Below are 27,162 nucleotides of genomic sequence, written 5' to 3'. Positions count from 1 at the left end.
ACAGCAAGAAGAGTCACTTACTCAGATGTGTCTGGGAATGGGTGTGGGTGGATATATTTTGTGTGTGTGTGTGTGTGTGTGTGTCAAAATTCAGCATCAACAAGTCAACCTGCCTCACTGCAAAGGGTTAACCAAACTCTGGCATCCCCACTCTGGTAGTAAGTGACAGCACAATGGTTAACAGCACAGATCCTGGGGATAGAGTGTTCCTGGGATCTATGCAGTGGGGAATCTATGCAAGGGGCTCCAGCAACACAGTGAGATGCATGTCCAGCATGCTGTGGACAAGAGTACTTGTTGCTATTGTGATTTCCCATAAGAACATGAAGCTCTCCTAAGGCACCACCAATTATGGTGACTAAACAAGGTCCAAAGACATTTAAGGGTTTTTATTATCCAGCCCCCTCCCACCCCACCACAATGACATATACTTTTCGCTGGAGTCAATCCACTCTGGGCACCTGCCCTCATAGTTTTGGAGATCTTAAAGTTCTTCCTTGACTGATGGTTTCTTCTCTTGGTTTGGTGGTTCCTCAGGTGTGGCTGCTTCCTTCTCTGCCTCACTTGTTTCCTTCTGTCCAGCTGGCTCTTCCAATGTGGTCATATTCTGCAGTTCAAGTTGCTCAGGTAACTCTGTCTCCACCAAAGGTACCTCCACATCCTCGACCAACACCTCATCTTCTATCATTCTATTTTGATCAGCTGACAAGATCTATCACAGAGAATGTGGAAAGAGGAGGAGAGTGGCATAAATAACAAATTCCACTATATAATCATAAAGGAGATCAAATATGTGACAACTGTAACCATCAAGACTCCTTGATGTCCCTAGAGAAAATGTCTTTGTCCTGGAAAGTTCTTGTAGATACAAACAAAGCTCTGACTTTCTTTCAAGTAAGTTACCATTCTAAAAACCCACCTAGCATGAGCAGTAAAGTGCTGAAGGGTGATTTGACCTTCTAAGAGAAAGAAGCTACCCTTCTATTCCAAATCCTCAGATCTGGCTGTCCCACTCCTAGCTCCAGGACTGGGCAGTGACTTGGATTAGCTACTGGGATCTGTGTTCAGGCCATGCTAGACTACTAAGACAAAGGTGCTTTCTAAGTTACTTCAGAACTATGAGACAATCTTTGACCCTCTGTAGAGAAATAACTCTTGAGGAATGATGCCAACAGGAAAAAATACATAAATGGGAAGATATGACCTGGGCCTGAGCTTCTAGGGCCACCAATGCACTGCTACTTGCCAATTAAATAGGACAAATTCTCATTGCTGCAAATGAGCCCTGAAGAGAAGTGTCTGCAACCCTCTCAATGCAGAGTAGAATTTCCCAAAGGCCTCAGATTTCCTTGTCAGGAAAGTGGCCCAGGAAGCAGCCTTAGAGCTGTGCATTCCCAAAAACTGTGCTTCCTACCATCTCTTTGTGGTGTGTGCACGAAAGGACCAATAAAATCATCCAAACTGGATGGGTAAGCTCCAGAAAGCATAAAGTGAGGAAACTCTTGGCACACTCTAATGCTGGTAATCCTATCTGGGACACAATCATCCAGGGAGCTGCTGCTGCATCTTACCTCCTCTTCCACTTCCTCCTCCGTCCTGATCTTGACATGGCTTTCCAGGAAGCCAGAGAAGCCTTTCACGGTGTGCTCTCCGTTGTACTTAACAGCCTGGGAAAAAGTGGAGCGTGGTCAGGATGGAAGCCCCTCTGACCAGATACTCAAGAATGGCCACATAGGCAAACCAAGCATCAACTTCCTAGCCATCTGGGTTTGTTGAGGAGATTGCTTAACCTCCCTGAGCCTGCCCTGCCATGGCTTTACGTTAAGATACTAAACATTCCTTCTTCATACAGTTGCAGGGTCATGAGCCAATGCAAGGACTCTACGGAGTCACATCACCAAGCCCTTATCCTTGGCTGCATGACCTAGCCTTGTGGTCCAGTCGCCTAACTTGCTTGACATGGTTTCCTCATTTGTGATATGTAGACACCAGCCTCTCATCGTTCTTCAAGGACTGAGTGACTGAATAAATGTAAAGCATTTATCTCTGCTTGTGGCCTGGGAAAGCAGTTGAGGACAGTCCAAGGCCTTGGGACCCACACCCACATGAGAGACCCAAAAGAAGCTCCTAGCTCCTGGCTTCAGATCAGTTAAGCTCTGGTCATTATGGCCACTTGGGGCATGAACCAGCTGATGGAAGATCTTTCTGTCTGTATCTCCTCTCTGTATATCTGCCTTTCCAATTAAAAAAAGATCTTAAAACAAAACAAAAAAGCAAAAGCATTTAAACCAGCACCTGGCTCACAGTGAGCCCTGTATGCATTTGCTATTACCTTAATAACAACTAGCGTAGCTGTTATTTCACGAAGCATCTTGCACACCTGGTGTCCCATCACTACTCATTCCCTTTCCAGTTTCAGTCTTTGGGGAGTATAAGAAGCTGCTTAGTGTTCTCCGTTTATGTAAACATCCTTGCAGGTAATGTAGGGCCAATGACTCAGCCTCATTCTCTTCCAGCCTCCGTTTCCATGCACTGGGTCATTCTGCCCACCTCTTTGTTCACATTTACTCCCTACCTAGAGTTTGCAGGTCTCCTCTGATTGAAGTTCCTACTACCTCATGTCTAGATGAAAATATCCAGCCATGTCTTCCTTCCATAATCTACCTATTCCAAATCAGAGCTATAGGTATAGGGACTCATGCCATGATGGTCTCTCCCCACACTCAGCAGTGGGGACTTGGTTCACACTTCTTTGACTGACCCTCTTCTTCATATGGCAAAGTGGCATGGAGAGTGTGTTCCATCAACATAAATGATGGATGATGACTTCAATTCAAGCACATAAAAGATATCCTTTGTCTTTCTTAGGCATTCCCCTTCCATCTAAAGTGCCCAACCAACACCACACCTGTAGAGAGTCCCCCAATCATATTCCATAGCGTCCCCACCCTTTATCCCCTTGGGACAGAGCTTAGCACTGCTCCTAGAGTGAGCCAGGCATCCCAGTCCTAACCACTCAAAACACTCACATGTACTTGGCATGCAACTGACATAGGCTATACTCAATAGTGGTGAATCCTAGAACTTTGGTAGATACTGCTGGAAAAATATTCTTTATACTTGAACACAGAGATTAAGAGGGGCTAGAACTGAGAATGAACCTGGTTCATTTGATTGAAGGTGGGTAGAAACTGTTTCCCTGATGATATCAAAACAACCCATTCAAGTATGTGTCCCCCATAAGAGCCCCTCACTTGTTCAGAGTCAGTGGGGAAAAGCCTGAAGAAGGGATACCGGTCCTTGAACACTGGCTCAATGTCATTGGCTGTAATATCAATCTTGGCAATGGTGATGGTAGAGTGGTTTTGATATTTGATGCCCAGCTCCTCCAACACCGGGAACAGCACCCGGCATTTCTCCGACCAAGGGGCATCTGCAAAAAAAAAACCACTGCTCAGGACCATGCACATGCACACTGTGAAGGCTGGCCCCACCATCATCTGCTACTCATGGTCCTGCTGCTTTGTAAGTGGCACTCCATCTTTCTCTTAATCCCACATCAATGATTCCTGACCATTATTATTAAGAACTTGTTTAACTTGGCCTGGTTAATAGCTGGATACAAATGTTTTTAGAATATTAACATTTTCTTCCACTCATTGTGGTTCTCGCTCTTTTATTTTAACATAGTGTTCCACTCTGGTTAAAGAAATCCACTCCAAAAAAATGTGTGATAGGTGATTCTTCAGGTTCTGCCAAAAACTGCGCATGTGTATGCATGTGTGTTACTCACAGGGGTGTTCTGATAGAGGTTAAAGCTACTTGCCCAAGGACATCTAGCAATTAAACAGAGGAAGTATGATTTGCTTTGGGTAGTGACCATTGGGAAACTGATATAACTTCAAGAAGCTCATGAAAAACAGAACCACAAAACAGATTTGTCCTGGTGTAAGGTGATTGAGACAGTCGCATTGACAGACACATGTCAGACTACTGGGTTTCGTGCTTAGCTCTGCTTCATGACTCCAGCTTCCTGCTGGCATGTTGGTTCCTGCCATCCACATGAACTGCCTGGATTGAGTTCCCAGCTCCTAGCTTTAACACCCAATGCCACAGTGAGCATCTGGGGTATTGGCCAGCAGGTGGAGCTTGCTCACTCTCACTCTCTGCTCTTTGTTTCTCTTCCTCTCTCAAATAAACACATTTTTTAAAATGTTTAAGTTCATTTTGATGATAAAGAATTTTTGAAATCCATGCAAATAAGAGTTCTTCAAAAATGCTATGAAAAAAATGCATCTTATGAAAAACCATATCAATTTCAGGGGTTTTATATCAAAATAGTTATCTTTTAATGCTGTGAACTTTGAAGTTCCATCATATAATATACTATGACATAATATTAATAGAATATAACTTCAATGCAGTGGAGGAGAACATGCCCAAAAGAGAACAAGTAAGCTCAAGAAATGTGACAAGTTCAAGTACCCCTGAAAGGGGGATGCCTGACTTTCTTGTAGGTAGTTTGTTCTAATTTGAATCTGTCCCAGGCTCCTGGCCCTCTGGAGAGAAGCCAAAGACAAACTTCAAATCAAATTTTACTGGCTCATCCTCGCACTTAGGCTCAGAGCTCCACATTTCCACCTCTGCAGGATGAGTGACCCTCAGCACTCTGCCTTTTGATGATCATGCCCCACTTACAGACCAAGGGCCTCCATGGCCCTACCTCCTGCTGGCAGCACCCTCGGCAGCCCTCTAAGGACCTCACAGACCTGGGTAAGAACAGGAGGGGGTCTGATGGCAGCAGCCCCAGGGGGCCAGTCTGACAGCCCTGCTTCCAAGAAAATGAGGCTGCATTTGCCTTTCATCAGAAACTAATGGGCCTTCTGAGAACTCTGGGTGTCAGAGCAGTACAGAAAGGCCACCCCAGCCTGTCATTTAGAGTCAGCAGATGGCAATGATTCAGCCAAACCAACTTGAAACACCTTGTTCTGTGGACAAAATTTCATCTATGTAGGATTTTCAAAGAGCCTTATGATGTAATGCAGTGATAGCACAGAGTTTGCCTTAAACTTTTTACCTTGCATATGCTATGTGACCCAGGGTGAAGCAACAGACCTCTGTGAGGCTGGTACCTCATATGTATCCAGGGAAATGCCAGCACACCTTCCTCACAGGCTTGTTGCCCACCTCCTGTCAGCAGGTGCATCAACAGCAAATTCATGACTGGCTCCTTTAAAGCACTCAAGAAAGGGTAGCCATGCCTGATCAATAAAGGAGGTATCAAAAGCCACTGTAGTGAGACTGTCTTTGGCTTTGGGAAATCTGATGATAACTATAATGTAAGTAATAATAACTGCAATAAGAAGTGTCATTTATTAAGTGATTCCAATATACAGGACGTTGTGCTAAGTCCTTGACATGAAGACTATGGGCTATAGGTAAGTCACAAAAGCCAGAAGCATGGCATTGCTGTGCAGTAGGTACAATTGATGGAGGTACGGTAATCACACTTCATATGTGCAAACCCAAGTTCAGGAACCTATGAGCTGTATGATCCTGGGACGGTTTATTCAACTCCTTTAGACTCCATTTACTTACTGATAAAGTGGGAACTTTACTTCCAAAAGAATGCTGTGACAATTAAAAAAATATATACAGTGGCTCAACGGGAGGCCTAACACGATGCAGCATCGACTTAAACAATATTGATCATTAACACAATTATTGTTAGGAATAGACACAAGCCCTTGTTGTAAGGAAAGGTGCTTGATACAGCTCAAGAATTCAGTTTTTAGGGCTAGAGTTTAAGGTAGCTAACAGCATCTCAATTCAATCTTTTTAGAGGTGTGAAGACCAGTTTCGTACCTCCACAGGATACTTACAGAACATCACAAATACGTCCCTTTCTTTGTCAAAGACGACCAAGTTGAAGTTCTTCCCCACCAGTTGCTTAACTGGCCCTTGGTCCCAGTATTTTGGAATCTCTTCACTGGGTTGATGCCTCTATGGAGAAAATTATTCTTAGTGGGGCTCATGACATTACCATCTGTTAAAAAAATGCTTCCCCCAATTACTCTGGGAATCAAGTCCAAGGTTACTCCTATGTCCTATAAAATCCTCCATCACATGCTGGTTCCTGACAGCCACCCTATGTCCATTACTATCCTTCATTTTACTTTCTTTAAGCACTTACAGTCTTCAGTTTATCCAAAGGACTAATATCCCTCTTGCCTTGGAGTTTTGTTTATGCAGTCCTTTCCTCCTGGCATACCTCCTCGGTCCTGATTCCTACTCTCCCTTCCTTGTCTAGTGAAGGACACCAACCTTGTGCATAAGAGAGAGAAAACTAGAGTCTGCAGAGGCTGCCAGGGAAAACATGTCCCCGGGAAAGGGCACCAGGCAATGGTGGCACGTGGAGATAAGGTGATCCCAGATTGTAGCTTGCCTGGAGAGTCTCTATCTACTTCTGTTCTCTGGGAATATTTTTAAAGAATGCACCCTTTCCCCTCCAAAGCGTCTTAGTTCAGAAAATAAACACTATGGTCAACTTACTCATCAGGCTAATTGAGACTACAGCAGGTGCTGTATAGTGTGTGATGTGCTGGGTATGGTTCTCTTTCTTGAGCCTCTCCTCCTCAGGAACCCAACTTAACCAGAAGTTCCCAAAGCCTTTGAAGCTGAATCCTATTTTGTGCCCTACCCTTCCTCCCTAATCCAAGTGTTTATCTACCCTTGGACCAATAGATAAACACATTATAGAGGTGTCAAAGATTCTCCTTGACAAGAATAAATTAGCTCTTCTAGGAGCCTGAATTTTAATTGGAAATTCTTGCAAGTAAGTACTTACATTTTTAACTGAAGAATTAATGGTGAATTAACGTGTCACAAATTGGATTGATTCAAGATGAGGAGATGGACGGAATCTCCCAACTCATTCTGCCTCCCCATTCAGGTAACCAGAGCCAAGAATTCCAAGAAAGAGTGACTTTCAGGTGTAGATCCAATCTCATCCAAGAACAAACTCACCTTGGCATTTTTGCTCAGGAAGTTGCGTCCAAATTTCTTGAGGTTCGGGTAGGTTATATCATCTGAAGGCATTTTGTATCTAACATCTGAGGTTAAGTTGAGGATTTGGACACACGGGAGGTGGACTTCTAAGACTTGGAAGTAGTCCAGTACACGTCTGTTTCTAGGTTCATCAGAATCCACAAGGATGAACAGGATCTGCCAGATGAAACAAAACATTCATGGCTCTGGATTTTTTACCAAACAGGAGAAACTGGTGGAAAACCGCAGACTGACAGAAGGCAAAGGATGAATCTACGGAGCACTTCTGAAAGAAAGAAAGATGGAGCAAGGCTTCCCTTCCTTTAGGCAGGCGTGCACCAGTTCCCAAACGCACAATCAGGCTCTAACCATCAGTCAGGTTTGCGCATCTTTGTGACATGCACCATTGGTACAACTTCAGGACCTCAGGACCCCAATTTCCTCCCCTGTAAAAGAGTGATTATAATAGTACTACCTACTATACCTTGTGGGATTGCTGTGAGAATTAACTAAGACAGGGCATATGAAGGTTTAGTTCCATTTCTGACTGGCAGGAATCATTCAATACATGCTAACTCTTACTAGGCTCCAAATGATACTGTCAAAAAAAAAAAAAAAACAAAAAACACCATGACTAGGTTTACTCATTCAGCCAACAACTATTCATGGAGTAGTTACAACATGTTGGGCATGTTGTGTTACTAAGCACTGGCGATACCACACTGCCCAGAGCAAACAAAAACCCATGCCACATAGAGTTTATTATTCTAGTGGAAAGGACAGGCAACAAACACGTAAACAAATTAACCAATGTATGTATCAATGGGTGCCTGTTAAACAATAAAATCAGGCAATGTAACAGAGAAGGTGAGGGAGGAGGAGGAGGAGAGGGGCTCCATGCTAGAGAGGTCAGGAGGAGAACATGAGGAGGTGACCTTTTACTGGGATGTAGGTAATGAGTCATAAGTCCAACAGCAGTGATTCTAGAAGTAATACTCATCTATGCAAAAGGCCTAGGGAGCAAACAAACAAACAAAAACGATCCCAGAATGTCCTAGGAATCAAGGCCAGAGGAATGGGAGACTAGAGACCTCCACAAGGAGGACAGAAGTCCAGCAAGAAGCTCGGGATTGGTGGGAAATCACTGGGAAGAAAGCTAGTCAAAGAAGCAGCTGATGCTGACTTTGAAAAGGTCAATGTAGTGGCAGCGAGAGCAGAAGCAGAGAGAGGGTAGGGATTGCTGAAGACACCTAGTCTGACACTTGCCAGTCATTCTTCTATCAGGAGTTACAGGGCCTCACAATGTGCTCCTGCAGGTGCTAAGGAGACTGTGAAAAGCAAAGCAGTCCTATTAAACCATCTTTGTATGATTTTGAGAAACATCAGCTATTTCTCACCTGTTGGGACCTGGAGTCTAGAATAAACATGAAAGTTATGGGGGCGTCCTACTGGAACAACATTAGTGCAGCTGTTTATCTTTGGTTCTACCATGGATTACAATCAATAAAGAGCCTCTGAGAAACTCACACCTTAGGAGCAACAGAATTTTGAACCTCACCTCTCAATCATTGACAGAATAAACTCCAGCTAGATTAAAGCATTAAAAAGAAACACCTGGAAGAAAATGTGGTTTGCATTGACCACAGTAATAGGAGGGATGGGGGGATGGCACCCAGATTGCCATCAATATAATTACATCCAAAATCAGAAAGTGTGTGTTTGGAAAAGGAAAAAAAAGGACAGTATATTTGCAAGAGATATTTCTGTGGTTGGAACCATCCTTCTTGGAAAATAATGTGATTGGAATGAACTACAGACATGAAGCAGGTTCATTCTCTTTGAGTGGCTTCACTCTGTGTTGATTTGGGGGGGCTCAAGATTTTTAATTGTTTTAATTTCAGAATAACTTTCTTCCAAACAATCCCTGCCATTATTATATTCTTTTAAAAAGAGAGATAAAAATAGCTATGTAGTTCCTATGGCCCAGTTGGTGGCAACTACATTAAAGGTAAGGAGAAAACTTAGGAGAAACTGGTTTGTTTCTAATGATAGCAATGACTTCAATAAGCAGCAACCCAGTTCACTGCACTTTTGCCAACAGTGTAGACTTTCTAATTATTTCTGCAACTTTGTTTTGTACATGAAGAGATGGGATTAGAGATTAATAAATTCACCAAGATAACATTTTTAAGTGGAAGAGAATTGAAACTCAGGTCTCTGCAATAGTAAAACCTAGAACCTAGGGCAGGTGTCTGGCACAGCGGTTAAGAAGCCTGCCTGTCTTCCACATCGGAACATCTAGGTCCTCAGGCTCAGCCCTGACTCGTGACTCCACATTCCTACTGATGCACATCCTGAGATAGCTCACATTGACTAGGTTCTTGCTACCCACGAGGGAGATTCAGAATCAGTTCCTAGTTCCTACCTTTCACTCCAGCCTATCTCCAGCTGTTCCAGGCATTCGAGGAGTCCATCAACAGGTGGAAGTGCTCTCCCTATCTCTCTCTTCTTCCCATATCCCCTGTCTCTAATACAGCTTCTTAAAACTTAACTTTCTCCAAAAAGCCAACATTACATCAATTGCTTACCAGGCCATCTGTGTTGCTTCATGCTTTGAGGTTCCTCCCTGACCTCAGGCTAGGGTGATCTTTCTCCACTCACCCTCCAAGCCAAGGTGAAGACCACACTGCATTCACTCACTGTTGAGTGGAGCAAGAGCCATGAGAAAAGCAGCCAAACTATCAAGATCCAACAGTAGAAACAAAGAAGATGAGAAAGGAAGTTTCACGGGTGTGGGAGTAGGGGAGAAAGAGACACCGTGCAGAAAGAATAGAGGAGGCTGGTTTAAAATTAAATAGTAAATCATAAGGCCATGGTATACAAATATTTCCCGACTTTGCTTATAGCAAGCAAGACAGGCGAATGACCTCAGAGTCTCCAAGGCTTTGCTCCCTGTCCAAGAGTCCCAAAGAGCAATGGCACATTCTACAAACCTTGTTCTGGAATTCCTTCGACGTATGCCTATAATGCTGCATTATGACACCAAATGACTCAGAGCTTCTGGAGGCAAACAGCAACATGTGATTTAAGACCTGCAGCTCGTAGATCAAGTCCTTATTCTGAAATGGCAAGGAAAATTTGTCATTTTAGGAACACACAGCTGTCCTGGATACCCATCTTCAAGGGGGTTCCTTTGCTCACTGACCTCGGTATTGTATTCAATGACCAGATCTGTAATGTGCTGCTTGATGATTCGATTGAGGTCAAATTTGTTGGTATTGTCATTAATAAGCTCTTGGCGTTTCACAATTTTCCCCTTGGACACAAGAAGAAAAACATTGGAAGGAGGTAGTGTCCATCATAAAGGCTCTTACCATTCATACATAGCACCATTTTTCCTTAAATGAAAGAAACACAGTGAGGAATGGTGACAGGTATAATTCATAACCCAGGTACTTAATATGGACATCTGGACAGATGAGCCTGTGGGTGGGATGCAGGTATGAGACTCTAGGTCTACAGTGATATGGAGTACAAGTGCTTGACAACCTGAGCTATGGTGCTCCAAAATTCTTCAGACTATCTGTGCCAAGGCTGAGATGTCAATGGCTGAGGACAGTATGAAGGGAAACCCACACTTTCTAGAACTTCCCTGCCATCAAAGCCACTTCCACTAAACCTGCCTTCCTTCTACAGGGTCTGATCTTCATTAGGCTATATAGGTTCTCTGGGTCTCCTCTAGATTTCTGCTTTCCTTCTGGGGCATTTTTCTTAATAAACAACTTGCATTTCTAATGTTGCTTATGGCCTCTCAAAAGGAACTGAACTAATACAAGGAATGATATAATTCTCTGTAACTCGGGATCAAAGTCTGTGGGGGAGGAAAAAAGAGGCAACTATCTTCTATTTTCCATCTCCTCTTCATTTTCACTAATCCCACCCTGACACAACATGTACTCCCGAAGCAGCCTTCTGCCAGTCTTCAGCTTCTCCCTTGCCTTCTTCTGATCTACTGCATCACTTCAGAGTGACAGTGGCAGAGTGACAGACACAAATATGGCTATGTTTTTATAATCTTGCTTAAACACTTCATAGCCTCAGCTGTTTTCTGGATAATATCGACCCAATAATGATCCAGTGAGCTTTTTAGTTCTTGAGTCTTAGTTCTAGGCAGGTCCTATGGACTAGTTCATTTATTCCTCATCATATTTCAATAAACTATGTACTATTATTTTCTGCATTTTAAAGATGAATAAACTTATATGTAAGAAATTTATCTTAGAAAAGCGAAGGAACGTGCTCAAGATTCTGAGTGACTTGTGAGATTTAAGCCAGGATTGCAACCCAGGCGATCTGACTCTAGCACTACCACTGAAATACAACAAATCTCTCTCAAAAATGTTTTTTTTTCCCAGCATGGTATCTAGCTTTTGATTTTTCCATGGTGTTTATTCAGTAGACTGTCTGAAGCTTCACATGGAATTTAATGTGGTGTAAGGGAAGGTAAATGGAGCTGGCTTCAGTTTTTGTTCCACGTGGTAACAAAACAAACTATTAGCTCAACGACAACATATTTTCCCTGCTCATCCACACCGCCACCTTCCTCGTCTACTAAATTTCCATTTATGTTTGGATGTGCTTCTTCACTCAATGCTGTTCCACTTGAAAGCACAAATCAGATCATTTCATTGCTTAAGACCTTTCAATGGTCTCTACGGGTCCAAGAAAGACAAAAAAGTGGCTCAGAACGTTTGTTGAAAGTCAGGCACACCTTAGGGTCATTCCACCTGCCTCACATGTGGCCACGGGAGAGCAGCCTAACCTCTCAGTGTTCTCTGTAAGTAGCATAGCCATTGGAAATACTTAGCTTCGTGTGGGGAAGAAAGAATGCATGTTCTACGAGCCAGACCATTGTATCCCAAGTAGCAGTCATCAATTGAATATTCTGAAATAGGAAATACTCTACGAATCTGTGATTTCCAATAGAATAGTCCCTAGCCATGTGTGGCTATGGAGCAGTTGACCTATGTCTAATCAATTATATTTAAATCATCACATGTGACTAGCAAGTACCACATTGAATAGCTCAGGTCTGGATCCCAGAGAGGGAAAGGAAGAAGGGACTTCATAAACTGAGACACAAATGGCCCTATGAACCTCTCCAAGGAGTTGAATGTTTAGGAAGCCTTTGGAGAGATTTGGAGGGTCACATAAGAGCTTCAGGAAGGTTTGTTTTGTTTTGTTTTTTGTTTGTTTGTTTGTTTGTTTGTAGAGGACTAGATCAGGCCATTGGGATCACTGTGGGAGATGACCCAGATTGTAGCAAGCAGATACAAGAAGTAGATACATCTATACAATACTTTGGATATAAAATCAGAGTGGTATGACTGGTTGGTTATGACTGATACAGAAGAATTAGACATTAGATTGTTGCCTGAGTCTTGCTTATCTAATTAGATAATTAGAGACAGAGAAAACACAGAAGGAGACTTGGAAATGAGATTATAACCTTGGCCCCAGGCACGCTGAAGCACCTGGTGGTACACAGCAAAGTCTGGAGAATGGAGATGCCTGCTAGAGATGGGCATCTGTCAGTCATGGTGCAGAGATTTCTGGTTGTGGGTAGGATGAGGAAGCATGGGCCAAAGCAGAAGTAGCACCTGGGGCTGAGTGACATTTACTGATCAAGGGAAAGAGAGGGAACTTAAAATGAAGGCCAGAGAAGCACCAAGAGGCTGTGACTTCATGGACGCCAACCAGTTCAGACCACTGACTTCACAGAACTTGAATTTGCCACCACCCCCCCAAGCCCTACACTTCCTGCTACATTGAACCAGTTATCTCCTAGACTCAAAATCCTACCTTTTTGAATACCAAGACACTGTCCAGGACGACATGGAAACGTCCCATGGCATTTTTAATTGTTATCACACCAAATGTTACCTCTGGGTAGTCTTTGATCACATCATAGAACAAATCTGCCACTTCCTCTTCTAAATCCTGTTTGGGAAAAGAAGTTTGGTAACAAACAAGACCAAAAAAAAATGCTGATTTGTTTAAAAAAAAAAAAAAAAGAGGGAAATGGTGACCGGCTGGTTTTTTCACTTTTCCAAGTTTGGAGGATGTGCAGAATAAACTAAATCTCCTCTCATGGAAATGTCATACCTAAAACACTTCTCTGACTAGAACTAAAGCCATAACAGCAATGCAGAAAATTGATAAGCTTTACTATTTCTAATGATCAGAGTATAGGCTGTTCTAACTTGGAGATGGAAAGCTTTTAGCATTTATTCCTTACCTGTCTTGAAAAGAGATGATTGATTTGATCACATGAAACACTGAATGTGAACTTTGTATATATTAAGATACAGCTATAGGGTCCGGCACCATAGCCTAGTGGCTAAAGCCCTTGCCTTGCACATGCTGGGATCCCATATGGGTGCCAGTTCGTTTCCCAGCAGTCCCACTTTCCATCGAGCTCCCTGCTTGTGCCCTGGGAAAGCAATTGAGGATGACGCAAAGAAGCTTCTGCCTCTAGTCTTCAGATAAGCTCAGCTCCAGCCATTGCAGCCACTTGGGAAGTGAATCAGTAGATGGAAGATCTTCCCTCCTGTCTCTCCTCCTCTCTGTATGTTTGACTTTTCAATAAAAATAAATAAAATCTTTTTTAAAAGACGTGTCTATGCTTTCAGCCTTCATCCTTTAACTTGGAAGAAAATTGGGACCAAAGGTAATTAAAATAAATGAGTTGGGTGGATGGGCAGAGCAGACAGGAGTCTGACCTAGCAGCTAAGACATCAGTTAATATGATTTTGTTTTACATCCAAGCTCAGGCTCCTGACTCTTGGTTTCCTATTAATGCAGATCCCAGGGCACAATCAAGTCATTAGGTTTCTATCACCAATATGGAAGACCTAGATTGAGCTACCAGCTCCTGGAGTTGGTCTCAGCCCAGCCTCAGCTACAGTGGACATTTGGCTGGTGAATCAGCAGATGGGAGGTATCTGCTTCCATCTCTCTGCTGCCTAGACTATAATAAATAAGAAAGAAGTAGGGGGCACATACTCTCCCTATGTGTAATTCTGGATTCTACTAGGAACAAGAGGTGGCACTAATTTACAGTACTTGAGTTAAGATATATGAGAGAACCTAGCATGGCAACCTTGAACACGCTGGGATCCCATATGGGCACCAGTTCTAATCCCATCAGCCCCACTTCCCATCCTGCTCCCTGCTTGTGGTCTGGGAAAGCAGTGGAGGACAGCCCAAAGACTTGGGACCTTGCACCTACATGGGAGACCCAGAAGAAGCTCCTGGCTTCCGGTTCCTGGCTTTGGCTCAGCTCCAGCCATTATGGCCATTTGGGAAGTGAATCAGCAGATGGAAGATCTTCCTCTCTGTCTCTCCTCCTCTCTCTATATCTGACTTTCCAATAAAAATAAATGAATCTTAAAAAAAAACAGATATGTAAGAAATTTTCTAAAATTCAGAAACAATTGCAGAGATAAAATGGAATCAATAAAAAGTTATCATGACACATTTTATAAGTTATTTATATCCTTCTCCAAGCATCTTGCCTTATTGGTATATTCTCAAATGAGTACATGTTTATCAAGGCTTATTATATGTAGAATGCCCAAGAAGACATTAAGACAAGAAGCTGGCCTGGTCAAAGTGTGTCTGGCTGTTGTCAGAATCATAGAAAGCAGTGACAATGACTCTCGAAACAAAGAAAGACATAATTTATTCTGTGATGTCCTAAACAGACCCTCAAAAAGACTAGTCATACTATTAAATAAATTAAATAAACACATCAATCTCCTTTGTCTTCACTTTTTACTTATTTGAAAGACAGGGGAAGGAGAAAGAGACTTAACAGAGAGAGAATATGAATCTTTCATCCATTGATTCATTCCCCTACAACAACTAGAGCTGGGACAAACCACAACTAGGAGTGTGGAACCCAGTGTGGGTCTCCCCTGAGAGTGAAAGACACCCAAGTACTTGAGGCACTAGCCCCTTCTGTCTCCAAGGCATGATTTAGCAGGGATCTGCCACAACTCAAACCCAGACAGTCTGAGACAAAACAGAGGGGATCCGAGACACATCTTAACTGCTGCCCCAAACATCTTCCATCTTTCTCTATTTCTGTCCATCTTCCTAGATACCTTTTCCTATTCTCTTCACTTTCCACTGAAACCGTGGAGCTCTCTAAGAAAACCAGATTATTGAGTGGAGAAAACTTGGTATGAGACAACCTAGATGGATAAGTCTCTTTCCCACCACCTCCTCCTAACTCCAGCACTTCTCACCAGCCAAAAAGCCTCCTCCCACCTCTTGACCCCAGTACCTGAAAGAAGCCAATGATGACCAAAGGCCTGGAAGTCACAAAATCTGCCACCTGTTGGCTGTTGTTGAACAGAAATGCTTTCTGACTAATTTGTCTTCTCAACCAAACGACCAAGGCAGTAGATTCAACCACTCCTGGAAACAGAAACAATGAAAAGAACCCCAAAGAGGTTTCTTGTTGATCAGTAGTCAAGTCTGTGTTGCCCAAGTTTCATAAGCAGAAGTGTAAAAGCATCTTGTCTTGGGTTCCTACTGCTCGAGGGTCAAGTTCAGTACTTCCATTTGCCTTTCCCTCAAGTTCAAGGCCTGAATGTTAACAGCAGCTGACTGAGAGTTTAACAAAAGCCAGATTCTCTGCTGAGTGTTTTGGGTGTGTTGAAATCTTCACAACGACCTTGTAGAACAAAGACTCCTCCTCTCCCCATTTTGCAGCTGAGGAAATCAAAATTGAACTTACAGTCAACTAGTCAACCTAGAGGTCAAACCTCATGGATAGTATCCCAGTCTTTTTTCGTTATGCACACACTCCAAGGTGATGGAAAGACACATTTTTAAATACATAAATTCAAGTACTTGAAAGTCTTTACTTCTAAAATGAGGACACATACCCCATGTCTGGGAAGAGATTAAAGCACACTGTAGTGCACACAGGGCTATAAACAGATGTATGTGTGAATTCTAGAATGGTAGCAAGTCATATAAAATATTATTTCCATGAAGCTCTGTTATAGGATAAAATGGAGCATCTCAAGTGAGTTTTTGACAAAAAGCAATGTTTGTTGTAAAGAACTGTGGTCTTCATCCATAGACCTTTGCATTCACTCACCGTTTTTCCCTTCACTCAGTCATTGGACAAATATTGAGTACCACATGCCCATGGTGTTAACTATATATTGTCTTGGGGTTATGGTGGTGAGGGGAATCAAATGTATGCCTACTGTTTTGAAGCTCTGGAGGACAGACTCAACCAATAACCGCACGCACTAGTGTGTAATCCCACCCAGAAGAGAAGTGTTCAATAGGCGAGCTTTAAGAGCCTATAGCAGAAACATCTGACCTAGACTGTGAAGTCAGAGAGAGCTTCCTGGAGGAAATCTTGTGTGATCTGAAAACTTCAGAATGCCTAGAATCAGCCAGGGGGAGAGGGGCAAAGTAAGAGGCTCTGCAATAGAGTGGGCAGCTTGTGCAAAAGCCCTACCATGGGACACACTGCCTCCTGGGCTTGAGGAATGCATTCTGAATGGCAAAGCACTTGACTTTCAGTGACTTCAGTTCCACAAGCAGTAGGCCCTTTAAAAAAACTTATAACCAAGTACATTTCCATGTGCACATTACAACGAATACTTGGATGATTTTCCACAAATGATCACTTGTGTATGACTGCCCCTGAGATCAAGATACAGAATATCAGCAGCCACAGAGAGATCCTTGTTGTGTCCCCAAACCCCATCCCCTCACTCTCTGCCACATGGCTCATCGTGATCCTAGCTTTAGATCATGTGCATGAGTCTGCCTGTGCATGAAATTCATGTAAATGGAATCACAGTGTGTGTTGTCAGGACCGGACTTGCTGTTTTTCAGATTTCATCTGCACTGCTCTGTAGTAACCCATCGTGTGAACACCCTACAATTCTTCTATCTGTTCTCCAGTGATGGGCAGGGCTTTGTCTCCAATCGGGAACTACTGTGCATGAACTTTGGTGCATGTCTCCAGGGCACATGGCACGTGCTTCTGCCAGGTATAAGTCCAGCTGCCATGCTCAGCTTAAGTAGATACAGATCACGCCATTTAAAGAGCCACAATTGAGTCAGGTTGATGGAAGTTCCCCATGAGGATGATGCATTTACTTGAAGAGACAGGGGAATGGGGGGCTTGAGGCTTCCCTCAGCTCTTTGGAAGCACCCCACTATTGTCACCCTCTACTAAGATTTCAGCCCCTGAGTTGAGCTTCTATTCTCACAGTGTTCCTAAGTCATCTTTCAGGAAAATGGGTACCCATTGGAGGGGCGGGAAAGCCTCCAAAGGAAATTCTCTGGTTAAAATTATAAGTACTCTATAAAGAATCAATTTGAAAATTCTGAAAAGACCAAAAAAAAAAAAAAAAAAGGATGAGCAAACACTCTCCAAAGGAGTTTAAATCTCGGATCATCTGAGCCTCACTTTGGGTAAGCCTCACTCCCTAGCCCCTCTTGGGTCACCAGCAGGCATATCAGGCTTAAGCACAGACTGGCCCCTCCATGTGGCTTTCTTTTGCCTTAGCTCTCCAAGTGCCTTGGCTCATCCACATCTCAGGGTGGGCTCCGCAGCCCCCACCCCCTGCAGCAGTCCAACCATTCTTGGTCTTGTGACATGTTCTGCTTTCTTCACTGCATTCATTACTTTCTGAGATTGCTGATGCATGCCATGTGTGCCCCCAGGATGGCACCTAGGATTCCTGCCACACTCTAGGATGAATGAATGATGTGCATGGCTTGAGGGAATTTGATCTTGGAATATGTGAGCCCCCTTGGTACTTTTTCACTCTACTGGACTAAGGAAGTCGTGAACTTGGCGAACAGTTTATTCTGGGTACCTGCAGTTCAGGTGCTGCCCTCTTTGGGCACTCTGCCTCCTCTGGCACTTGGCTGTGAGCCAGAGGACACAGTGACAATTGAGGTGTGAACACTTTGTCAATGATTGACCGGACCTAGCACTCAGCTAAGTATTTCCAGGCACAAGTTGTGAATGCATCATTAATAGAGGGGCCGGAGGCAACATGAACCTCCTCCCTCCAGGAAAGTGGCCAAGGCCGAGTCTCCCACCATCAATCCTCAGAGATTAGAGGTGAACGGACTGGAGCTGTGACCCAGCAAGGGTAAATCTCACCTGCCTTTACATAACAGTCACTTTGCAGATATTAAACACTGTCTCCCCCTCTTACTTCAGACTCTTGCTTAGAAAACAGAAAAGCTTATTCAAATTCTCATAAGTAGAGTTCACCATAGTCCCAGCCCAGTCTCCATTCTGGCATCCCAGCACCTCACTAAGGAAGCAGGAATTGGCTCCTTGGTATGCCTGCCTGCCATGCATCCTCACAAATCTGTATCACTCAAACTCCAAAACTAAGAACTTGCTTATTCCAAGTAGTGGATTAGAGTCAGGAAACAAACCACATACTAAAGATAAACACATCTGCCGTTCCCTTAGCGTCAAGTAGAGCAGAGTTCAACAAACTGTAGCCAGTAGGTCGAAGCTGGTGGCCCTAGGACTTTATGAATAAAGTTTTATCAAAACCACCTTGGCCATGTGTTGGCATTCTGTCTGCTTTCACGTTGCTTCAACAGAATTGAGTGTGACAGAGATTTGGCCATTAGGACAAAATGTTTATCAGCTGTCTGCAGAAAATGCTTACTGACTCTTATTAGCTAGGGAACTTTGAGGAAGTCAGTCCAGTTTTCTGTGGTACAGTTTCTGCATCTGTAGAAATACTGATGACACTGAATTATGAACACATTTTAAAAGGTCCAACGTACAGAACCTGGAACAAAGTCAGTGCTGCAGCTATGGCTCAGGCCCCGCACCTCCCAAAAGCCACTGCATCTTCCTAGCAACCCCAGGAGGTACCTATGCCCACCATCCCCACTCCACAGATGACAAGAGGAAGCAACTGTTCCTTAGGCAGTAACTAAGGATTTGGATCCGGAAAGTGTGTTGCCAATTCCCATAGACTCTTCAGAAGGCCCAGGAATGGCAGTGAGGTCAGACCCTGTCCCTGACCTTAAGCCATCTCTGATCTGCCCTTGGGACAGATCTGGCATCAGAGTTGCTCCCTTGGCAGACAGGATCATTGGTGAAATGACTTTGGCATTGTGAGTCTTCGCTTTTCTCCCCAACACCAGCACATCCTAAAGCAAGGGATCACTGATTGGATCCAAAGGGTCCACGGAAAGTAACAGTCTCTGCTCTTTCCCTCTCTGTCCCTGCCCTCCTTCCTCTCTCCTCTTGCACCTTATGCCTTCCAGCAGCCTGCGTGGAGCCACAGTCCTGCTCTGTCTCTTTTGTAACTGCTGATTCTTCTCCCCCAGCATGCCCCTTCCACAAGCCTAGCCTGCATCTCCCATGCCCTCTTGTGTCCATTTTGAAAACCACAAGGCATGCCCTGTTACTGCTGCATGTGTTGGCATTCCCCAGCCCACCTGTCCCTGTCACATCAGTCGGTCTGGCTTGTTAGAAGTCAGCTATATGCCAGACCCTATGATCCACAGTCTCAATGTCCTGAAAATCATTCAACACATACGATGGGAACATTCTCACGTAGGAGAGGCTATGTTGTTCCCGTCTGTGTTCATCGGTGTTATCCATCTATCCATGATGCATCCACATACGTAAGTTTTTGAAAATCAGTACTTTCCATATATCACACTGAAGTGTATAATTCTCCAAATCTCAATATTTAGACAGGGCTTGACACATGGTGGGTTTTCAATAAATGCGTGTTAACTAAATAATTGATATAAGTTCAAGCATTTGCTAGATGCCCCCAACACAAACCAGCCGTCCTTTTGGCTACCTGATACATCTCTATCCTGGGACTCGGTCAAAATCACTATAAAGTAGAAGAGTGTGTAAGGGCAGGTGGAATTAGAAGCCCAATGAACCCAGCCTCCCGTCTCAGCCCCATTCACCAAGACGCAAGCTACGGTAGAAGCAGCGACATAGGCACTAATATTTGCCTGGGGCCACAAAGCAGAATCATGTTGCTCAGCCCTTCTTGCATTTTGGAGAAGCCATGTGACAGAGTTCTGGTCAGTTCAACAGGAACAGAAATGATATTCACCACTTCAGGTCTGGTCGTGGTCACAGCTGTCACCTGTGGCAAGCTTCTGCCTTCTTATCCTAGCTACCCATCAGAGACCAAATCAAGAGCAAATTGTTCACGAACTAGTTCTAGAGAAAGAAGGGCATGGCCACAAGCCAGAAGGAACCTGAGTCCCTGAGGGGCCATGTGGAGCAGAGCCTCCCACCTTCACCCTCCGGCAGCCAAGTGGGCTTTACATGGGCACAGAGGAAACTTGGCACACAAACCCCCTCACCTTTACAAGTGATGGGCTCTGATCTGTTGCCCTCAAAAAACAGCTTCAGGGACGGCGCCTTCTTCACACCAAACTCCTGCTGAAGCTCCTTCTCCACGGTGATGTCCACTTTGCCAAAGCCAACCCCATTCTTGCCTTTGCCCATGACATCGACGGCTTTGCCCAGCTCCTCAGCCAAGTTCCTGGACTGCTTTGAGGATGCATTGTCTGAAAGAGGTAGCATGGAGACAGAGTTCACCAGAGCCTCTCCCCACCACTCCCCACCACTCCCCACCAATCCCCACCACCTAAGGTCACTTCTTTATTTGACCTGTTTTGTTCCCAGCCCTTTCTTGGGCTCAGTTGCTACTGGATGCATGACATGGAGTGATCCAATGAAAGTTTGTACAAGTGGACAATTTGGGAAAGGTACTTAAGGGTTTGTAGGGCTCGCTGATATTGGAAGCCCGAACTGTGATCAATGTTGGACAACATCCTCAGGGTCTCTAAGCTTCATTTTTTTATGGGAAAAATCAAAGCAGCTACTTTATGGAGCTGCCAGAGTGAAATGAGAGATTATAATATTTTTAATTTATTTATTTGAAGGGCAAGATAGAGAGAGAGAGGAGAGAGAGAGAATGCCCCCATCTGTTGGTTCACCCTCGCAGTGGCTCCAACAACCAGGATGGGATCAGGTCAGAGCCAGAAGCTGGGAACTCATGTGGGTGGCAGGGACCCAGATGCTGAAGCCACTACCTGCTGCTTCCCAGAGAACCAGGAGTAGATCTGGGGCCTGAATCCAGATGCTAAAATATGGGATGTAGGTGTTTCAAGCAGCATCTTAGCTGCTGTACCGAACACCTACCCACAAAATGAAATTTGCTGAATCATCTGTTATCTAGTGCTTATTATTTTCTAAGAGCTTTATGTGCTTCAAGTCATGCACATCTCCCCATACCCCCATGGAGAAGGTACTATTATTATCATCTCAGTTTTATGGATGGTTAAATTGAGGCACAACAAGATTATCTATTTGCCCAGGACCCTGTGGCAGGGTGCTTTGGTTGGGATCTGAACCCATTCCTTGTGCATGCAGAGTTTCCATCCACTGACCACCACTATGCATGTGAAACTCATCAGCCAATACTGTCACTCCTGGCTACTGGGATAAAATTTGTGTGGACAAGATCTGGGGGTGAAAGGGAAAGGTAGAGATTGAGAGAGGTTTCATGAGTGCCATCTGGTGGAATGTTCTGGAGCTAACAGGCCAATGTGGGCCCCTGCAGGGGCAGATTCTGGCACATAAAGAAAGCCAGATGTGAGGAGGAGAGGGCACGAGGGTGGCTTGATGTTCTCTGATCCCTTCTCAGCATCCACCTTGGAGAAGCAGTCCCAAAAAAGATGAGCTACTCTGAAGAAAGAGACCAGATACAGGGCTCTGGCCTCCTAGGTTTTTTCCATGCGTGGTGTGGAAACAGCCCGAAGGAACAAACTGGTCTGTGATCTTGGCAGGAATGGGGCCCCTGGGAAGCAGCCCAGTGGGCCTTTCATTGCTCTGAGGACACTGTGAGACTCCAGGCCCAAGGCAGGTGGCCCAGCCAGGGAGGGGGGCACTGAGTCCCCGTTACAAAGGAACACTCTGTCTTTCTCACATTTCCTGCATCTTGTAAAACACAGCCCAGGGAGCCAGACACTGGAATGGCTGTGCACATGCAAACCCAACGAGCCAGCAGTCTCTCCTGCTCCTATAACAGTACCCAAGCATAAGCGATCAAAGGGCACCTCCCTCAGAGATAGTACCTTCTCCACATCCTACTCTGTCGCCATCACTGCCTTGGATAACCCCCATCCACCACCAGCAGCAGGCTTGGCCTATTGTGTGCTGCCCTGGATCTGCTGTGCTGTGGGGTCAGCCATGCTGGGCCCATGGTTGCTGGCTGACAATCGCTCATATATGACCCACGTTCATCATTACAGCCAGGAATAATTCACTGTTGTATAACTAAGGAAACTAGTGACAATCATGGGTGGGTGGAGGGCACATCTTCAACTCTCCATGCACCTGTCACTGTGTTTAGCACATTTTCACGTGCTCTCCCCAGTAACCCTAGTCATGAAATAATGTCGTTAAATTCTTCAATTTGGCCTAGTGATTCGGATGGTGGTGCAGATGCCCCACGTCTCATGTTGGAGTGCTTAGGCTCGATTCCTAGCTGCAGCTCCTGATTCCAGGCCCCACCCAATGCACACCCAGGGTCTCCACACCCTGGAGCCCTGCCACCACATGGAAGGCCTGGGCTGAGAACCTGACTCCTCCTGGCTTTGGCCTCCCAGCTGTAACAGCCATTTAAGGAGAAAACAGGAAATCCGTCTCACTGGGACTCTGCTTTCAGACTCTCAACTAAATAAGCAAATAAATATGTTTTTAAATGTTAGGTTTCCCACTTGGCAGCCAAGTAAAGAGGTTCAGAGTGTTCAAGGTCATTTGTTCAAGGTTACCAGGTTGGGAGGTGGTGGAGCAGGGCATTTGAATGAAGGACTACAGCACTCCAGAACCAACCTTCACCTCGCTACACTGCACTGGCAGGACAGAAATAACAGCGTTCTGGAAAGGGTTGTGTTAGAGGGGGACAAGCCAAGAGGGGACAAAGGTCACCCTGAAGCAGCATCCAAGAGCGGACGGCAAGGAGAATCTGCACGGAGCGGCTGCTTGGAATGCAGGCAGAAACCAAGGAGGAGGAGGGACCCTGCCCTGCCTAGCCGGCTCTTTTAGGTCCCTCAGGTTTTGTCTAAGCTGGCCAGGCCTGGCCCATCCCAGAAGCAAACCTTGGCCCTTGCCTGGAGCCAGCCGGCCATGCTATATGCTTCTGAATCCATGGTTCACAGCTGCCTTTCGCGTTCTCCAGATCCTTCCATGTGGAAAGTGTTACAGCACAGGAGAGATCCACGGTTCTCCACTTGGGCTGTGTGATGTTGGGCAATACTCTTGGCCTCTCTGAACGTTTTTTTTTTAACTGTAGACAGGTCATGATGCTTACCACAGTGGGCTGTGTGGATCCATTGACCTAACTTCATGAAGTACCCAGAAAAGAGCCCAAGGCAGAGTGGGGCAGCCCTCCTGCCCAGACCCTAGGGAGTGTTCCCTAGGAAGGAGTCTGTCCCCGCTCCTGCAAGGTCTACTGGGGCAGCAAAGGACAACAAGCCCCAAAGCATACCTGCCATCACTCGGCACCCTGTGCACATGTTACAGGAACTCATTGCAACTCTGTGTGGTTGCCATGTTCACACCCATTTTTACAGGAGAGAAAACTGAGACCTGGAATGCCAATGATACGTGATGGTCAAGCCTGACTCCTAGCCTTGAATGGGACAGAGCAGCCGCACACAAATCCAAGGCCAAAGTAACATCCTGGTCCATGCTGTGATTTGTTTAAGCTCTTTTTCAGCCTCAGTATTCTTAGCTGGAACCTGAGGGCCATCTTATGTGTTCACACAGTTACAAAGCATCAGGCCTCCGCCTGACCATCATTTACCACCTGAAAGGGACAAACTCACGGAAGAGCACCATGAGGAAGCGAGTCTCTTTCAACATCTGGGCCAGGCCTGCAGGCGTGAGCACCATCAGATTGCCTTCCTCCATGATGCGCAAGGGCTGGGTTATGTTGATACTGGAAACATCGTCGTCATTCTCCAGCGAGCTATGGTCAGCAGAAGCACAAGAGGCCGCCAACAGGAGGGGCACCCAGAGCAGCCCCATGGCTGTCCTGCAGGAATAGAACCCTTGGTCAGCACAGGTGGTAGGGCCCATGTCAGCCCTTCCCAGCAATGCCCACAGCTGGGCAGCATAATCAGACATCAGGTCAACCTCAGGCCCAGGCCTGCTAGTTGGAGAGCTCGGAGGTGCAGGACACAGAATCCCACAGGCTGCACAAGCGCTTCAGAGAGGCGATCTTGCTCCCAAGTCCTAGGGAGAGCCCTGGATTCCAGGGGTGACTAGTCCCCTCCCCGCTCACAGCCTCCCAGGAGTTCCTCTGTCAGCAGTGCTACCCCACACTGTGTTCCACCAGCTCCTGCTAGAATGCCCCTGGGACGGGAAGCTTACCACCTGGCTGGGTATCCCATATGATTTTCTTGGGTGTAAATATTCCTTTTTATAATTTGTGATGAGGTACACTTGAGAAAAAGTTCCAGGCATCATAATAAAAACACATTCACTTGAAAATTAGAATCTGAAGAGGATCTTTCCTTTGCTAGCTCACTCCCCAAGTGGTCGCAAATGCTAAAGCTGAGCTCATCCAAAGCTGAAGTCAGGAATTTCTTTCAGGTCTCCTGTATGGGGTGCAGAGTCCCAAGACTTTGGGTCATCTTCTATTGCCCTCCCAGGCTACAAGGAGGGAACTGGATGGGAAGTGGAGCAGGTGGGACATGAACCAGCACCCGCATGGGATCCTGGGCATGCAAGAATTTAGCCAACAGGTTATTGCACCAGGCCCATGTTTGAACTTTTTATTTGGAGTATTCTGAACATACCCAGAAAGACACAAACCAGTAGAATGGACAGCCAAGACATGCATGCATCCCTCAACTTCAGTTACTGCCAGGACCAATCTGGTTATGCTAAAATCCCAGAGATTACTGATCAAATTGGGCAGGCTGGGTCTGGAACTTGGAAGGGGTCCAGAATGGAGATCAGACCCCAAGAGCTGGTGAGCAAAGTATTGCTGGGGGAAGCCTTCCTAATGCCTCAGCTCCTACTCCTTCCGTCCTTCCCTCATTACCTCCTCTGTCCACTTATTGAGTGCTTTGGGAATCTTGGCAGACACTAAGTACAGTTCTGGGTGCAAAGGGGCAACCAACGGACAAGCCCTTGCCTTCTTGGGCAGAAAACCCAGTCAGTGAGCTAACCAGAGCCACAGGATCCGAAGTGCACTGGCAGAGATGCTGAAGAGAGGATGTAGGTAAGGTAAGATTTCAAAGAGATGTGGCTAGGAGGCAGTGTTGCCATTTTGTTTATTCATTTATTTGAAAGGCAGAGAAACAGGAAGATTTTGCATTGCCTGCTTCACAATCCAGATGCCCCCTATTTGCCAAGGCAGAGCCAGGCCTGAGCCAAGAGTGCAAAACCGCACACAGGTCTCCCACACAGGTCCAAGGACTCAACCACAAGCAGCTTCACCTGCTGTCACCCCAGACGAGCATTCGCAGGCAGCTGGGCTGAACCCAGGCACACCCCTGTGGAATTCTGGAAATCCAAGTGGTGTTTTAACTACAGTGCCACAATGTCGACTCCAAGGGTTGACACTCCAAACAGGGTGACCCTGGGGAGCTTCACCTAGAAACTCACCTCTGACTGAAGGAAGAAGTGCATTTTAAAGAGCAAAAGAGAGGTGGTCTCCCCAGTCCCCCTACCTTGGCTGTTTCTCTGAAGACTCTTCTCTCAATCCCTGCTTGCATTGTTGCCTCTTCTCAAACTCTGGCATCTCTCTGGCTCAACATTTGCACTGCGGCCTCAGCCAGCCCCTCACCTGCCGCTTGTTTGCTGGGCTGCTTGCATTTGCTCTTCTGCTCTGCCATTCGCCCCCGACCATAGCCCCTCGAGACCCTCCATGCACTCTTCCTAGCTCCACCACCGCCACATGCAGCTCTGCTATCCACCTGCCCCGCTCCCAGCTCAGGTGAGAGTGGCTGTGATGGGACGCTCTACGACCAGGAACAGCCAGTGTCAGGGGAGACACATTACATGCTGCCCAGCACACTAAGCTGAGCTCAAACTAGATCCTGTCCTCCCACATTTCCCTAATACTCAGGCCCTGGCCGCCACTCTCTGCTGTCCAGATGGCCCCATAACTGCCTGTCCTTCCTTCTGTGTCTTCCTTAACCTAACCAGCTCAGCAACTAGAGGTTTGCTCTTTAAACACAAATCAGACCACACCACCCCTCATTCCACGCTCCAGCAGCCATGCTCACGCATACAGCCCAGACCTTGCCCTTGGCCCACTCAGGGGCTTTAGCCCTTTTCCCCTTCTACACTCTCCCTGTCCCCTGTAGGCAGTCACAGGGTTCTCCTTCCTGCCACAGCACACCCTGCCCCTGGAGCCTTGTCTCTACCCGGAACACACTTCCTCCACACCTTCAGCCTTGGTTCTTTGGGCCCACATGATCACTAAAGGCCCCTTGGCCCTCCCCTCCTTGGCTCCCAGCCCTCTGTGCCATGTCCCCCCACCCATCTCTCCATCTTTCAAACAAAAGAATAAGAAAAAGGCTTTTTAAAATATTACAAAGAATTTCTTGAGGAATGTAAAAAAATACTAATTCTCAGGGCCAAACCCACTAGGTTGCGATTTGTTTGGGGTGGGGGAATGAATCAGGACACTAACTTTTTAAGTGTCCCTCCACCATCAGGTCAATTCTATTGGGTTACCATTTGTACCCAAGTACATGGTTCAAACCATGGCCCCTGGCAGAGGGAAGGCTGCCAGGGCAGGGCTAGTAGTCAGGTTTTCCACTTTCATAGACACTCATACCTGTGGGAAGCTGGCTCGCTCTTAAGTGTGCTGGGGTTGGGAGGCTGCACAGGACAGTCCTGGCCTGAAGAGTAGGCTCCTGGCGCCCCTTTGTGACTAGAAGGTGGCACACAGGCAGCTGGGTACTCTAAGGAAACCCAGAGGCAGAGGTCAAGTCCCCTCCTGGGCAGTCTGGCAGCAGTGTTCTGAG

The 27,162-nt window shown here is 45.7% G+C and overlaps 1 protein-coding gene across 2 annotated transcripts; it reads right to left on the bottom strand.

The window, feature by feature from the left end:
• Positions 1–374: 374 nt before the first annotated feature.
• On the bottom strand, positions 375–27,162 carry PDILT (protein disulfide isomerase like, testis expressed). Of its 2 annotated transcripts, none has more exons than XM_004586780.3 (12): positions 26,973–27,162; positions 24,004–24,212; positions 20,470–20,676; positions 15,398–15,531; positions 12,910–13,047; positions 10,253–10,363; positions 10,041–10,166; positions 7,027–7,224; positions 5,883–6,003; positions 3,255–3,433; positions 1,572–1,667; positions 375–712 (listed from the first exon to the last, which is right to left on the bottom strand). In XM_004586780.3, exons 2-12 carry the CDS (start codon positions 24,203–24,205, stop codon positions 485–487), a joined length of 1,740 nt encoding a protein of 579 aa, XP_004586837.2. In that variant the 5' UTR covers positions 24,206–24,212; positions 26,973–27,162; the 3' UTR covers positions 375–484. The 2 variants fall into 2 exon arrangements, with proteins under 2 accessions (XP_004586837.2, XP_058536985.1); XM_058681002.1 differs by having other exon boundaries at positions 24,004–24,207.

The sequence above is a fragment of the Ochotona princeps genome, chromosome 24 (assembly GCF_030435755.1).
Source record: "Ochotona princeps isolate mOchPri1 chromosome 24, mOchPri1.hap1, whole genome shotgun sequence".
NCBI lineage: Eukaryota > Metazoa > Chordata > Mammalia > Lagomorpha > Ochotonidae > Ochotona > Ochotona princeps.
Note: the sequence above shows the minus strand (reverse complement) of the source record. Positions and strands in the feature narration are given on the sequence as shown.

Coding starts and splice junctions, on each gene's coding strand:
- PDILT (XM_004586780.3), bottom strand. CDS start 24,205: ATGGGGCTGCTCTGGGTGCCCCTCCTGTTGGCGGCCTCTTGTGCTTCT. Junction 10,167..10,252: donor TCATTGAATACAATACCGAG/GTCAGTGAGCAA, acceptor TTGCCATTTCAG/AATAAGGACTTGATCTACGA. Junction 713..1,571: donor AGGAGGAAGTGGAAGAGGAG/GTAAGATGCAGC, acceptor TCTCTGTGATAG/ATCTTGTCAGCTGATCAAAA.